This window comes from Hyla sarda, chromosome 10 (genome assembly GCF_029499605.1).
Source record: "Hyla sarda isolate aHylSar1 chromosome 10, aHylSar1.hap1, whole genome shotgun sequence".
NCBI lineage: Eukaryota > Metazoa > Chordata > Amphibia > Anura > Hylidae > Hyla > Hyla sarda.
Genome location: NC_079198.1, coordinates 28,286,000 through 28,301,465, shown reverse-complemented (window position 1 = coordinate 28,301,465; position 15,466 = coordinate 28,286,000). Strand labels below are relative to the sequence as shown.

The 15,466-nt window shown below is 47.6% G+C and overlaps 1 protein-coding gene across 1 annotated transcript; it reads left to right on the top strand.

Annotated features, from left to right (window-relative positions):
* The first annotated feature begins 7,132 nt into the window (after positions 1–7,132).
* Positions 7,133–10,818, top strand: LOC130293626 (ferritin heavy chain B). The gene is made up of 4 exons (XM_056542524.1): positions 7,133–7,396; positions 8,302–8,448; positions 9,989–10,114; positions 10,498–10,818. The coding sequence occupies exons 1-4, from the start codon at positions 7,295–7,297 to the stop codon at positions 10,651–10,653; spliced, it is 531 nt and encodes a 176-aa protein (XP_056398499.1). The 5' UTR covers positions 7,133–7,294; the 3' UTR covers positions 10,654–10,818.
* The last annotated feature ends 4,648 nt before the right edge of the window (positions 10,819–15,466 follow it).

The window sequence follows — 15,466 nt, the reverse complement described above, 5'->3', positions numbered from 1 at the left end:
GTACGCACTAATCGGGATAATTTTCATCAACATTGCAAAAGAATCACAATCAAATAAGAACTAGTCCGCTATTAGATAAAAGTAATGGGAAAGAGAAGATGAATGTGTAATCATCGGACCCTTGTATACTTACCTTACAATCATATTGCTGCATCTGACAGGTCCTCTCGGGCTCCTCATGGCCTCTTAGGTAACTTCTAGGGGAGGCTTATTGTCCCTCATGGCGCTTCCATGCAGGCAAAGATTTATTATTATTATTACACGATAACGTCTGCGGACTTCCCTATTTATCTTTGGCATGGGGATATTCATGAGCATGGCTGTTGTGACGTATGCCCCTGGGTATGAAAACTTTTGACTAATAGGGACATAGACAGCCTCCCTTCGGGGTAGTGACAATAATTCCTTTTAGGTGGCGCTATAACACCATAAATCATACCCGGAACCATAATATCAAGTGGTTACATTTTGTTTTAACAAAATATTAGAAAAATAAGAGGATAATCCTATTGTTTATAGCTAATATCTGACTATGAAGGGCATTGTAGCTGGCACCTTTAGAGATACCCCAAACAAAGCTGATATGGTATTTGTGAACATTTTGTTGTTGTAAAGAAATGTTTATGAGAATAGAGGTTAGTGTGTGTAATGTCCCAGTACGGGATGTTGCTGTACTGTACTCCTACCCTGTCAGGCAGAGTCTCTGCGTGTCCTTGGGGCTCTCCTGCAGCAAACCCTATAGTATTTACAGGTTATATGTAGTTATGTATTATAGGTGTAATATACCTTTAAATCTGTACCACATGATTGTATTGTTACCCAGAGAACCCCAGTGACCAGGTGACCTCCCAAGTGACCTATGAGCTCCTTGCACAGCCCCCCTATATAATATGGGGAGGGGCTGCAATCTCTCTCTTTCCATGCTTTTGAGTTCCTGCTGAGGTCCAGTCCAGTCAAGTTTTCCAGTGCCTGTGTCCGGCCCTTGGAGGCCTCAAGTCTAAATTACTGCAGCCACCAGTCGGTCCTGAGTAAGTCAAGTCATCTCAATTGTCTGTCACCATCTCAAGTCAAGTCAAGTCATCTTTAGTCACTGTGGCCTTCATTATAGTCTGTCAAGTCACTGCAAGTCCCAGCAAGCCTGTGAGGTCTCTCTGTGTCACTGGCCACCTTTCTGGGATATTGGCTGAACTGCATAGACTGTACCATCTGTCCTACCTCAGTAAAGCTACCGTTACCCTTAACCTGGCCTTGGACTCTTTATTGCTCCTGCCTAACCTAGCATTAGCAGTACCACCTTCGGGTGGTTATAAGGCCAAATCACGCCCTGGCATCACAACAAGAAGGGGTAAATACCATCTACCCCTTGGGCCATAACATCTGCCCCCTTACACCTCACACATCACACCCCGTGGCGCACCACATGTGCAATATCACTGATCCATTAAAATAGCTGCTGTTATGTTAACTTAACAACATGCCACGTTAGGCCTGACAAAGTGGAATATTTATGAGGAACAAATAGAATAACCAAAACTACGTGCAATTATACAACTAGGCACTTATTAGGCTGGGCTCCCACTCCGTTTTCTCCCATACAGGAGCGCATTTCAATGAGCCGACCACAGTGAAACGTTCGGTCCGGTCGGCTCATCTTTGCACCATATGCGTTTTTTCCCCGCACCTAAAACCGGGGTCAACCACAGTTTTAGGTCCGGTTGTAAAAGCGCATACGGCACAAAAATGAGCTGACTGGACCGAACGTTTCACTGTGGTCGGCTAATTGAAATGAATTAAATACGGGAGCGTGAGGTTTTAGCTCCCCCCTGCCGTATGCGCTCCCGTATGGGAGAAAACGTAGTGGGAACCCAGCCTTAATTGTTAGAATCACATATCTTATGGCTGCTACAGTGTACAGCTAATTATATACAGAGTGTGAATATAAAATATATGTTTGTGTTATGCAGGTGCCCCCTCCCATAGACTTGCATTGAAGGGCTGTGGAGTCGGTAGATAAATGTTCCGACTCCGGAGTTTTCTGTACTTCCAACTACGACTCCTCTGTATTAATATGCGAATGTATTTTATACATTCCTTGAAGGAAAGAAAGGTAACATACATGTCATTACCACAGGACTATTGGTTGGGTAGCCAACAGTCTACTGTATTGAACAGTTTGTGTGCTGATCTGCTGCTGAAGATAGGGCAGTGGGAGGATCCAGGAAGGGGCATTTATTATAAAACATGATTTTCCTAGTAGAATCCCATAGTCATGTTTAAAGTTTAAAGTGGTACTCCGCCCCTAGACATCTTATCCCAAGGGTCCCGCTGCTGGCGACCCCGGGATCGCCGCTGCGGCACTGCGCTTTCATTGCTACACAGAGTGAGTTCGGGGGACGGATACAGAGCGATACAGTGGACGGAGCAGCGTAATGTTATAGCTCCGCCCCTCGTGACATCACGGCCCACCCCCTTAATGCAAGTCTATGGCAGGGGGCGTGAAGACCGCCACGCCCCCTCCCATAGACTTGTATTGAGGGGGCTGGCCGTGACATCACGAGGGGCAGAGCCATGACGTAACGGTGCTCCAACCCCTGTATCACCCGTCATTACGCACAGAGCGAACTCGCTCTGTGCAGTAATGATATCACGGTGCCGCAGCAGCAATCCCGGGGGTCCCCAGCAGCGGGACCCCGGCGATCTGACATCTGATAAGATGTCTAGGTGCGGAGTACCCCTTTAAGCTAACAATCGAGTTTACAAGTTTTTATAGCCTTAGCTGAATGACAGCAGTTTTTCCAATCATTTACAGCTTTAGTCTTGAACTATTGACCCTCCATTCCCTTCACTTATACAAGTGTCTCTAGTCCTGCAAAAAAACATATTTCCTTAACCCCTTATCAGTGAGAGGCTAGGTTACCCATGGGTTCCCTGTAACAGCAGAACACAACACTATGGAAAGTATAAGTATTGCCGCTCCTAATTGTGCGTTGTGTGCCATATAGTAAAGCACATGAAAAGCATGCTTCTTCACGGTCACTTAACGTGTTCGTTTTGCGGTTACATGAGGCACTGCATGCATTGGTCTTTATTCTTAAAGTAGAGAAGTCATTAATTATAACTTTTTGTGAATTGGGACATTTAAACTTGCTTTTTTTTTTTTATTCCAATCTAAATTTAGTAGGAGTCGGAGTCGTGCATTGTTTGCCGACTCCGACTCCAGGTACTCAAAATTTCGTCCGACTCCTCGACTCCGACTACACAGCCCTGGTCACACGGGGGCGGAGTCCTGACGTCACGGACTTCCGTTCCCGTAGTCGCGACTCAGACCCTCCAGCGGTTCCGGTGAAAAAACAGGTGGGTGCCGCATGCAGTAATAGGGTGGGAGTACCCCTTTAAAGCAGATAGAAGACAGAAACATTGGGGACCGGAAGGAGCCGAATGGAAGCTGTGAGGACTGAGAATAGGCACTGTAAATATAGAGGTCTGCACTATTCCATCCAGCAGAACTATAGTAAACCCTTCCGGAAACCATCCAAACAGATTCCAATATGACACTTTTCTGGCCTCCATCAGATGATTGGAGATCTATGGATACATGTAGGAGGTGTGAAAAGATTAGCCTCACCCTAGGTTCATAGTGCAATAAGGCACCTGTTAGTCATATACTGCTAACAGGAGCAATGGTCCCTATTGATTTTAAAGGCCGAACTGAGTCACCTAGGGGAAGATTTATCAAAACCTGTCTGAAGGAAAAGTGTCTGAATTGCCCATAGCAACCAATCAGATAGTTTTTTTTTTTTAGAGGTCCATTCAAAAATGAAAGAAGCGATCTGATTGGTTGCTATAGGCAACTCAGCAACTTTTCCTCAGAACAGGTTTTGATAAATCTCCCCCCTAGTGACTCTGTTCAGGACCTATGCACTATTTTAAGCTGACTCAAAAGTGCAGCAGTATACAGTACCCTGTTTTTGGTGGGATGCCAACAGATATTACTAAAGGGTACACTAATGAGGTGTGAACCTAGTCGTATTCCAAAATATTCATCCATTTTTTACACCTATATTTCAGTTAAAATTTGGGATGAATTTTATTTTTGAATTCTATGGTGACCTGGGCCCATTTTGTGTCTGGTTGCCTTCTACTTCTCAGCTGGACACCTGACTATTTTGGCTCCGACGGTTAGTGTTCTGGGACCATAATCAAAACCAAACAGCTGACGTCTTTCATGTGGTGTGTTTCAATAGACGACAGAAGTGAAACAGCTGACTTTAGACAGTGATGTTTAGATTTTCACCAAAATTGGCCTGAGAATCTAAAATATAATGTGCAATGTGTATATTATAGTATAAGGCAAATATTTAAAAAGGTACGGATAGGGCTACACTGTGTTACTGCCTCCGTCAATCGTGTCTGTTGGCATCCGAATGAAAACAGGATTCTGACATATCCTGTTGAGGTGGCCCAGTACGGGGTGGTGTTACCCCGTACCTTCCCTGCCCTGTCAGGCAGTGTCCCTCCATGTCCCAAGGGCCCCCTGCAGTGTTTCCCCCATTGTAAATATGTTATGCATTATAAATGTGTATTGTACCTTTAACAAGTTATACCATGTGATTGTTACCCAGGAGGTACCAGTGACCAGCTGACCCCAAGAGTGACCTATGGGTTCCCTGCTAGTCTCCCCCATATACGCCCTAAGTGGAGCGATCTCTTGCTTTTTCCTCTCTTGGAGCTGAGAGCTCTGTGTGCTGAGGTCCAGGGCAGTCGTGCCTAGTGTGTGTGTCCAGAGTAGTGGAGGCCTCAAGTCCTGCAGCCACAAGTCAAGTACAAGTAAGATAAAGTCCCCGTCCTGTCAGTCACAAGTCAGTCAAGTCAAGTCATCTGTCTACCCAGCGTGGCCTGCACTAAATTCTCCTGTCCAACTACAAGTCCCAGCAAGCCTGCGAGGCCTCTGTGTCACTGGTCACCTCCTTGGGCCCTGGCTGTACTGCATAGACTGTAACAACTGTCTACCCTCAGTAAAGCTACCATTGTTCGTAACTTGGCGTTGGAGTCTTTATTGCCCCGGTGCCTGGCCCAGGATCCAGCAGTATACTTTCGGGTGGTTATTGGCTAAACAGAGCCCTGGCATCACGAATACAAGGGGTTAATGCCATCTGCCCCTAGAGTAACAACATCTGCCCTGCATCACACCTCTTCGGATGTACACGCTATTTCAAAAGCACAACAGCCCCCGTTTTTGAGTCCACTTAAAAGGTGACTCTGTTCAGCCATAGAAGTGAATGGGGTAATCTGCTACCGTTAACAGTATTTGTCAGCATTGTAATTTCATATTTCCCGGCCTGGGCTGGGATTGGCTGGTCGGTCTCGGCCAATCACAGCCCAGGCCGGGAAATATGACATTACACTGTAGTTTCATATCTCTGGGAACCGGTTAGCTCCACGCCTCGGCCACCTGCCTGCTCGCAACTATCAGCCGTTGCAACTACAACTCCCAGCATGTCCTCACTGAAAGGGCATGCTTGGAGTTGTAGTCCTGTATCAGCTCAGGTAGCCGGCAGGTGGAAGATGTGGAGAGCGGAGGGGGAAAGGGGGGGGGGGGTGTTTGGAGGAGAGCGGTGGGGGACATGAGCGGAGGGAGAGGGAGGGTAGAGCTGCAGGGGACATGAGCCGGGGGGGGGGGGGGGAGAGCTGCGGGGGACATGAGCGGAGGGTGGGGGCTGCGGAGGACATGAGTGGAGAGGGGGAGAGCTGCAGGAGACATGAGTGGAGGGGGGGGAGAGCTGCGGGGGACATGAGCGGAGGGGGGGAGCTGCAGGGGACATGAGCTGCAGGGGGGGAGCTGCGGGGAGGTAGAGCTGCGGTGGACATGAGTGGAGGGGGAAGAGCTTCGGGAGACATGAGCGGAGGGAGAGAGCTGCGGGGGACATGAGCATAGGGGGAGGGGGGTAGAGCTGCGGGGGACATTAGCGGAGGGGAAGGGGGGGAGAGCGGGGGGGGGGCATTAGCGGAGGGGGGGATGAGGGGCTGGGGCAGCGTAGCTGAAATATGAAATTACATTGTAGTTTCATATTCCTGGCAGCTGGCCGCCTCTGCAACCTGGCCACCGGCCCGCAACTATCACCGGCCCGCAACTACCACCAGCCCGTAACTACCACCGGCCCGCTAGCCACTGCGACTACAATTCCCAGCATGTCCTCACTGTTAGGGCATGCTGGGAGTTGTAGTCTTGCAACAGCTAGCAAGCGGGATGTAGGTGTGGGCGGGTGGCCGGTGAGCAGCTGGTGCCTCCAGCAGTTGTTAAACTACAACTCCCATGACGGGAATTGGAGAGGAATTTACTCGAATAATTCCGCTTGCTTATTCCTCTACAATTCAGTCAGCAGTGAAAAAACCCCAATAGAGTTTAACTGTATTTCAGCTCCTCAGTTCACACGGAGAAATTTCCGCAAGCGGAATTCCGACGCTGAATTCTGTTCTGCATGAAGAATTGACATGTTCTTTCTTCATGTGGAATCCGCGTCTTTGTCCCATAGAAATCAATTACATTTCTTTTCAGCCCGACACTGTTCTGCGCGGAATTCGTGCAGAATTTGCGTGGAAATTCCGTGCAAAAAAAAAAAACTGTTTCCTCCTATATTTCCGTGCGGAATTCCACATCAATTCTGCCAAATTCCGTGCGGAAAAAAAAAAGAAATTCTGTGGCGGAATTTTTAAGCGAGAATTCCTTGCCAATTTCTCAGTGTGAACATACCCTTATGTGTATAAAGCAGTGTTTTCCAAGCAGTGTGCCTCCAGCTGTTGCAAAACTAAACTTCCAGCCTACCCGCACAGCCTTTGTCATGCTGGGAGTTGTAGTTTTGTTACAGCTGACGGCACACTAGTTATGAAGCACTGGTAAAGATATATCTTTGATCAGTATAAGGTGACACTATAGTTGTTACATTGTATCCTCCAATAATATCACCTTGCAGAATGGTGACTTTGCACACGAGCTGCCCTGGTGACATCATCAGGAGGCTCCGCCCAGCTGCAGAGGCTCCGCACAGGATTGGCTCCTTAGAGCTGATGTAAGTCCATACAGGCCCCACCCACCCCAGACTCCAGGCTATATATACCGAGCTCTATTGTGCTGGCATCAGACCATCCCTGACTCTGAGCAGAGTTCTTGCTTCAACAGTGATTGAACGGAACACTCTCTGAGTCCTCCGCGCCTTCCTCCAACCTCTACTTATTCTGCATTGAGACTTTTTTTTTTGCAACCTTTTTGCGCCACCAAAACCACCAAGAAACTGAAATGGAATCCCAGGTGCGCCAGAACTTCCACCGCGATTGCGAAGCTGCCATCAACCGCATGGTGAACTTGGAGCTGTACGCCTCCTACACCTATCTCTCTATGGTGAGTCCACATTGTCTCCTGCAACCATATGCATAATTGTGCCCATGTAGCTCTGCAGCGATGCAGATTCCATGTGGCCTTAGATACAAGCTGGATCTTCTTGTATAACAGATCTATGGCCATAAGATGCCCAGGGCTGAGCTTCTCCTTCACTGAATTCCTTGTTTAGCTATCGCCACCCACTGGTCTGTACTTGCAGCCTTCCTAGGAAACGTATACTCATTCTACAGCTTCCTCCTCCTTCCTCTAGTATACACCCTGTCTGTGCCTTGATGGGGACAACACTGCTTATCTTAGTCCTGCAATACCAATGTGTTTTGCATAAATTGATTACACAAGGACAACATGGGGGGAGGGGGGGACCTTGTGATCCTCGCCAACCTTTGTCTTTAGTTCCTGAGGTCTAAATAGTGAGGAATAGAAGTAATCAATGTAACATTGTGTACTAAATATTTACAGAATGCTAAGTCGGATATTTGGTTGAATGTTCTAGTACAATATTTCTGAAGGTTCCAGATCAGTATACAGTTCATGCTGCATATAGTGTCTCCTAGGGTTGGGGTATCTAAGGAGTTACCATGGACAGTAAGATACAGTGAAGACCCTTACTTGGTCATATTATCCCATTGGAAACCTGGAGTAGAATTCCCCAACCATGAGGGTCTCTGCAGTTACAGGATTTAAAGCAGCCGCTTTAAATCATTGATCTGCGGGGCCGGAGAGTTTATCGGGGTATACACTCACCTACACAAACCCTCATTTTAACAAGGATATTTGGGTAAAAAAACTTTACTCAAATTTCCTTGTAAAAATTCGGGTGTGTTTATAGGCTGGTGCGTGGTAGATCCCGATACAGCACATAACAAAGGATGTTGCTTAACCCTACAATTCCTCCTTCTTTTCAGTCCTTCTACTTCGACCGTGATGACGTAGCTCTTCATAATGTGGCGAAATTCTTCAGAGAACAAAGCCATGAAGAGAGAGAACATTCCGAGAAGTTCCTGAAGTACCAGAACAAGCGTGGGGGTCGTGTTGTCCTGCAGGACATCAAGGTGAGACTTAGATTTGCACCTGAGCAGAAAAAAACCTGAAGATGTTGTCTGACTGTCCAGCTGTTGCAAAACTACAATGTCCACCATGCTTTGAGTTGTAGTTAGGGCTGGGCGGTATACCGGTTCATAACAAATAACGAAATTTTTGTGCTGCACGATATGAATTTTTCTCGTACTGCAATACCAGTTTGGCCCCTCCCCCTCAAATGAATTATTAGCCCAGCGCTGCTGTGCTGTCCCCACATCAGGGAACTAATCATGTTACCTGCCAGTGCTTTTCTGCTGCAACATCTGGAGGTCCGCAGGTTGGAGACCACTAGGGTACAGTATAGAGTTCCAGCGTCGGCAGTCTGTAATAGAGATGAGCGAACTTTCAGTAAATTAGATTCGTCACAAACTTCTCGGCTCGGCAGTTGATGTCTTTTCCTGCATAAATTAGTTCAGATTTCCGGTGTTCCTGTGGGCTGAAAAAGGTGGATACAGTCCTAGGAGACTCTTTCCTAGGAATGTATCCACCTTTTTCAGCCCGCTGGAACACCGGAAAGCTGAACTAATTTACGCAGGATAAGTCATCAACTGCCAAGCTGAGAAGTTCGTGATGAATCGAATTTACTGAAAGTTCGCTCATCTCTATTGCAGACTGCCGGCGCTGGAACTCTATACTGTACCCTAGTGGTCTCCAACCTGCGGACCTCCAGATGTTGCAAAACTACAACTCCCAGCATGCCCGGACAGCCGTTGGCTGTCCGGGCATGCTGGGAGTTGTAGTTTTGCAACAGCTGGAGGTCCTTAGGTTGGAGACCACTGCTGTACGCTATGTCCCTATGCCCGGGCTGCAAAAGATAAACAAAATAAACTTTAACTTATCTACGTCTGCCTCATGCTGATCCTGGGGACTGGCACGTTGGACAGCCGTCAGACTATCACCGTCCGGGGCGGAACCTTTTGGCTTTCCGGGCATGCTGGGAGTTGTAGTTTTGCAGCATCTGGAGGTCTGCAGGATGGAGACCACTGGCGTACAGTATAGAGTTCCAGCGCCGGTGGCCCGCAACAGAGGGCAGTGCTTGCGGGTGGTAGCCAGCTGGGCTGATAATTGGATACTGTGGAACCGCCATAAGTTACAAAAATAACGTGATACACATTTGGTCATATCGCCCAGCTCTAGTTGTAGTTTTGCAAAATATAAAAGGATGCAGGTTTTGGACCTGTGACCTAACTGAGATGAACCACACCAGAAGTACTCTACAGGCTATAGCTTGTGTATATGGTAGGGAGTCTTTCTATGTGGACCTCATCTGGCCATTCTAATCTTTTAATAGTACACTTCCATATTGGTGGTCTCCAAAACCACTGACTGTTACATGCAGAACTAAACTACAAATGATGTACTAAAGTCAAGAAGCCTTTTAAACTTCCATTTATCTTGACATCTACCAAAAAATACAAATGGTCAGGTCAATGAAGTTTTATTGTTGCGAGGACCTTTTTAGTTATCCTCTTTATCATTTTTTATTTTTTTTTATTTTTATTTTTTTTTAAGAAACCTGAACGTGATGAGTGGGCCAACACTCTGGAGGCCATGCAGGCTGCTCTGCAGCTGGAGAAGACTGTCAACCAGGCTCTTCTGGATCTTCACAAAGTGGCCTCTGACAAGGTTGACCCTCAGGTGAGTGTCTCTACAAAATTGGGTTGTTTAGTGCCCCACCTAATACCCATTATGTGCTATGATTCTTCTCATTGCATAACTCTTGGTGTAGATTTTTCGGAACATCTGCTGTTACATTGAAATATTTGACTCTCTCCAACTTCCTCTAATAATCCCATAGTAAATCCTCCCCCTTATTGCCCCTTATTAAATGGTAGTAAAATAGTGGCAAATTAAGGCTGGTTAAACTTGGATACAGCGCCACATCTGCCCTTGAGCAACTGTATTGCTCCATTAGGTTCGGGTGAGCTGCAGTACCACACACAACCTGTGGACAGATGTGGCAGTGTTAAAAATGGTGGTGGTGGTTATTGCATATAAATAATTGACTTCATCTCTTTCAGCTCTGTGACTTCTTGGAATCTGAATACCTGGAAGAACAGGTGAAGTCTATGAAGCAGCTTGGAGACTACATCACCAACCTGAAGCGCCTTGGGGTGCCCCAGAACGGCATGGGCGAGTACCTGTTCGACAAGCACACCCTGGGAGAGAGCAGCTAAGATGTCTCCTTCCTGGATACCACCAGTCCACTCTGCATTAACAATTCCTTGTCTATCTGTGGAATTCATGTAACATCCTGTAGTTTGCTATTAAACCTTTGTTATCTGAGCAGAGATGGCCGTGCTTGTCAACAAGTTTTCCAATAAAGTTTTTCTGCATTTTAACTATTTTCTATTTACTGAATATTACGGGTGATGTAGGGGAAGTAACTATCCAGGGCACTGTTAACCTATACACGGTCAGAGGTTGGAGACAGCGTCTCCTGGGCCAGACACCACAATATCAGGTTACGGATAACTGTCTTTACTGAGCTGGGTGCAGATTGGCATTACACTGTAAGTATGGTGCAGAGTGAGCTGATTCACCCTAACCCCCTTGGGAGCACTGTTGCCTTGCTGGGACTTGTGGTCCTTTTCACCCAATAGACTTATACTGACTTGAAGATTGATCCTGGTAGCTAGGGTTCTGTTAGGGTATGTTCACACTGAGGAATTGGAGAGGAATTTCCACAAGTAATTCTGCTCGCTTTTTCCTCTCCAATTCATTCAGCAGTGAAAAATCCCCATAGAGCTGTACAGAATTTCTGCCCCTCAGTTCACACTGAGGAATTTCCTCAAGCAGAATTCTGACAAGGAAGTCTGTTCCGCTTGAAGGAACATTTTCTTTCAGGCGGAATTAGCGTTGTTCTCCCATAGAGAGCAAATTTTTTTTTTTTTTTTTTTTTTTTTTTTTTCAGTCGGAAGCATTTCCACATGGAATTTCCGCTTGAGGAAAAAAAATGAATAGAAATATTTCATGATCCTCCTCCGCCCCAATTCCTCAGTGTGAACATGTCCTTAAGGTCCTATAGCTTTGCCAGGGCATGAACTTTCACCAAGGGGTGATCCTTGCAGGTCTGTCTTTTAATTTTGATTGGACCCTGGGCAAGCAATTTATTTTGGTCTGTGGAGGAACTTTACTTGCACAACGTCCCCCTGCAGGCCCACTGTTTTAAAGGCCACAGCGCCACTTTAGAACAGTGAGCGGGTGCAAGGATTTTTGCCACCCTAGGCAAAAGCTAATTTTTGACACCAACCCCCCCCCCCCCCACCCACCAACTTTGAGGGTCTGGATTTTGGTCTAAAATATATGGACATGCTGTTACTAAACTCCAAAATACCAGAACAATACTGCCATAGCGTGACTAACAATGCCGTGCCAGAACAGAATACCCCGTACCATGACTAAACACTGCCATACCAGAACAATACTACCATACCGTGACGGAATAAAAATGCCATGCCAAAAGTTACAGTACAGTTACAGTGAATTTAGTGACTGAATAACACCACCAGAACAGAACAATATTGCCATACCGTGACTAAACAATGCCAGAACACAATACTGCTATACCTTGACTAACACCGCAATCGCACATACAGTGACTGAAGATGCAGGAGAGATTTCTCACACTTGCGCTATATATATATACCGTATTTATCGGGGTATACCACGCACCCTCATTTTACCAAGGATATTTGAGTAAAAGTTTTTTACCCAAATATCCATGGTAAAATGAGGGTGCGTGTATACCCCGATATACCCCCAGGAAAGGCAGGGGGAGAGAGGCAGTCGCTGCCCGCTTCTCTCCCCCTGCCTTTCCTGGGGTCTAGAGCCCTGCTGTCGGCCCTTCTCACCCCCTGGCTATCGGCGCCGCTGACCGTTCTGTCCCCCTGACTATCGGTGCCGGCGCCGATAGCCAGGGGGAGAGAAGCGGCAGTGGCACCCATTGCCGGCGCCACTGCCCCGTTGCCTCCCCCCATCCCTGGTGGAGAGAAGCGGGCAGTGACGGCCTCTCTCCCCCTGCCTTTCCTGGGGGTGTATCGGCGTATAACACGCACAGACTTTAGGCTAAAAACTTTAGCCTAAAAAGTGTGTGGTATACGCCGATAAATACGGTATATGGCCGTTTGAAGGAATTTGGGGGCCCCAAGCAAAATGGACATGGAAGCCGCCCACCCTTGATGTGCACGCACGTCACGCTCTAGGACCAGCGTCAGGACGTAGTATCGGCGGCCCTTGAATGCTGGGAGCGCAACGTGAACGTCGATACGAGGCCCCCACATTAGGTGCGGCACAGTTTCCCCCCCACGTTAGGTACGGCACAGTTCCCCCCACATTAGGCTAGCAGTGTTCCCCCACATTAGGTGCAGTATAGTTCCCCCACATTAGGTGCAGTATAGTCCCCCACATTAGGTGCAGTATAGTCCCCCACATTAGGTGCAGTATGTTCCCCCACATTAGGTGCAGTATAGTTCCCCCACATTAGGTGCTGTACAGTTCCCCCACATTAGGTGCTGTACAGTTCCCCCACATTAGGTGCAGTATAGTCCCCCCACATTAGGTGCAGTATAGCTCCCCACATTAGGTGCAGTATAGTTCCCCCACATTAGGTGCAGTATAGTTCCCCCACATTAGGTGCAGTATAGTCCCCCAACATTAGGTGCAGTATAGTTCTCCACATTAGGTGCAGAATAGTTCCCAATAATAGGTGCAGTATAGTTCTCCACATTAGGTACAGTATAGTTCTCCATATTAGGTTGGCAGTATAGTTTACCCCACATTAGGTGCAGTATAGTTCCCCCCACATTAAGCTATAGTTCCCCCACATTAGGTGCAGAATAGTCCCCTTACATTAGGTGCAGTATAGTTCTCCCCACATTAGGCTATAGTTCCCCAACATTAGGTGCAGTATAGTTCTCCACATTAGGTGCAGTATAGTTCTCCACATTAGGTGCAATATAGTTCTCCACACATTAGGCTATAGTTCCCCAACATTAGGTGCAGTATAGTTCCCCAACATTAGGTGCAGTATAGTTCTCCACATTAGGTGCAGTATAGTTCTACACATTAGGTGCAGTATAGTTCTCCATATTAGGTTGGCAGTATAGTTTACCCCACATTAGGTGCAGTATAGTTCTCCCCACATTAGGCTATAGTTCCCCCAGATTAGGTGCAGTATAGTTCTCCCCACATTAGGCTATAGTTCCCCCACATTAGGTGCAGTATAGTTCCCCCACATTAGGTGCAGTATAGTTCCCCCACATTAGATGCAGTATAGTCCCCCCACATTAGGTGTAGTATGTTCCCCCACAGACATACAGCCTCCAGCCATACAGTGTATGGCTGGAGGCTGTATGCCTGTTTAAACTGCCCTACTTCAGTGCTCCGACCACTGCTCCTCTGGTCCGGCCTTCATAGCAGTAGGTCCCGGGACTGGAGGTCGGAGCACTGAAGCTGATGTGCCGCTGGTCACTTACCATGCTGGCCAGCGCATGTCCTGTTCGCTGCTCCGCTCCTCCACATTGCTTCCCAATGGGCTCACGCACGGACGGGACAATTGCCCCCTCCCCCCCCCCCGGATCCGGCACTACATGCATTATATACACACACAATACACTGTACACATTACATACTGTACATGCATGCTTCATACACACACAACATACTGTACACATTACATACTGTACATGCATGCTTCATACACACACATACTGTACACATTACATACTTAATCCGGCCTGGGTGATGGGGGGAATTGCCCTGTTGCTACAGGACAGGCAAGGGGCCCCCCAGCCAGCTCGGGGCCCCAAGCAATTGCTTGGTTTGCCTGTCCTGTAGCGACGGGCCTGTATATATAATTTTTTTTCAGCGTTTCCCAACCAGGGTGCCTCCAGCTGTTGCAAAGCTACAACTCCCAGCATGCCCAATTGCAGTTTTGCAACTGCTGGAGGCACACTGGGAAACACGTGTGTATTTATATATTTACACATTTAATTCTGTTAAGACTGTAGTGCGGGGGTGGGATGTTTGCATGCCGCTTACACTGGGGGGCGGGGGGTCATGTTTGCTTGCACTGGGGGGAGGGGGGGACCACTGTGGCCACTGCTGAAGATAATAGAGTTCTCAGCGGGGGAGGAGTGTTGCTGCTGCTGGAGATAACGGAGTGCTCAGTGTCTGACAGTGTGAATGGTGGCGGGCCTGTGACTGCGCATTCGGGATGGGGGCGTCCTGACCGGCGGCAGCTGGCTGCTTTAGCCCAGGGCAGCTGCCCCTTTTGCCCTGTGTTAAAGATGGCCCTGGATCCTTGCAGAATGACTGACTGGGTAAGATATCTGGGCCTTCCCTTGGAGCTTTACCACAGTTTACTCTGCAGCAACTAACTTGACTGCACTGTGGTTCAGCAAAGACTTAGGCTAGGTTCACACTGTGGAATATCTGGGCAGAATTTCTGCCGGAGATCAAGTCGGCGGCACTAGGACCGCACGCACTACATTGCCGTCCCCATAGATGGCAATGCATTTCTGAGCAGATCTTGCAAAAGATCCACCCAGAAATGCATTGCAGTCTATGAGGGCAGCAAGGCAGTCTGCTCGGTCCTAGCGCCGCAGGCTCGATCTCCAGCAGAAATTCTGCAGTGCGAACCCAGCTTTAGGGTGCGTTCACACGTGTGTATTTTTGCTGCAGATCTGCTGCAGATTTGCTGTTCTACATTTTGCTGCCCATTGACTTCAATGGGCAATAAAATCTGCTGAAGCAGATCTGCAGCAGAAAATACGCATGCGTGAACGCACCCTTAGATGGAACTCCACTGAGGTTTTTTTTTTTGCAAAAATGCCAATTTTCCCGCACAGCGTTTTTTCTGTGAAAAAACGCCATGTCCAGATGTTAGCTGCAGGTCAATGGTAATCTGCAAAATGCCAGATTCACTTGGCGTTTTTCAGTTTGGCGTTTTTTTAATCCTTTTGGCTCAGAGGCTGGATTTTCAAAACG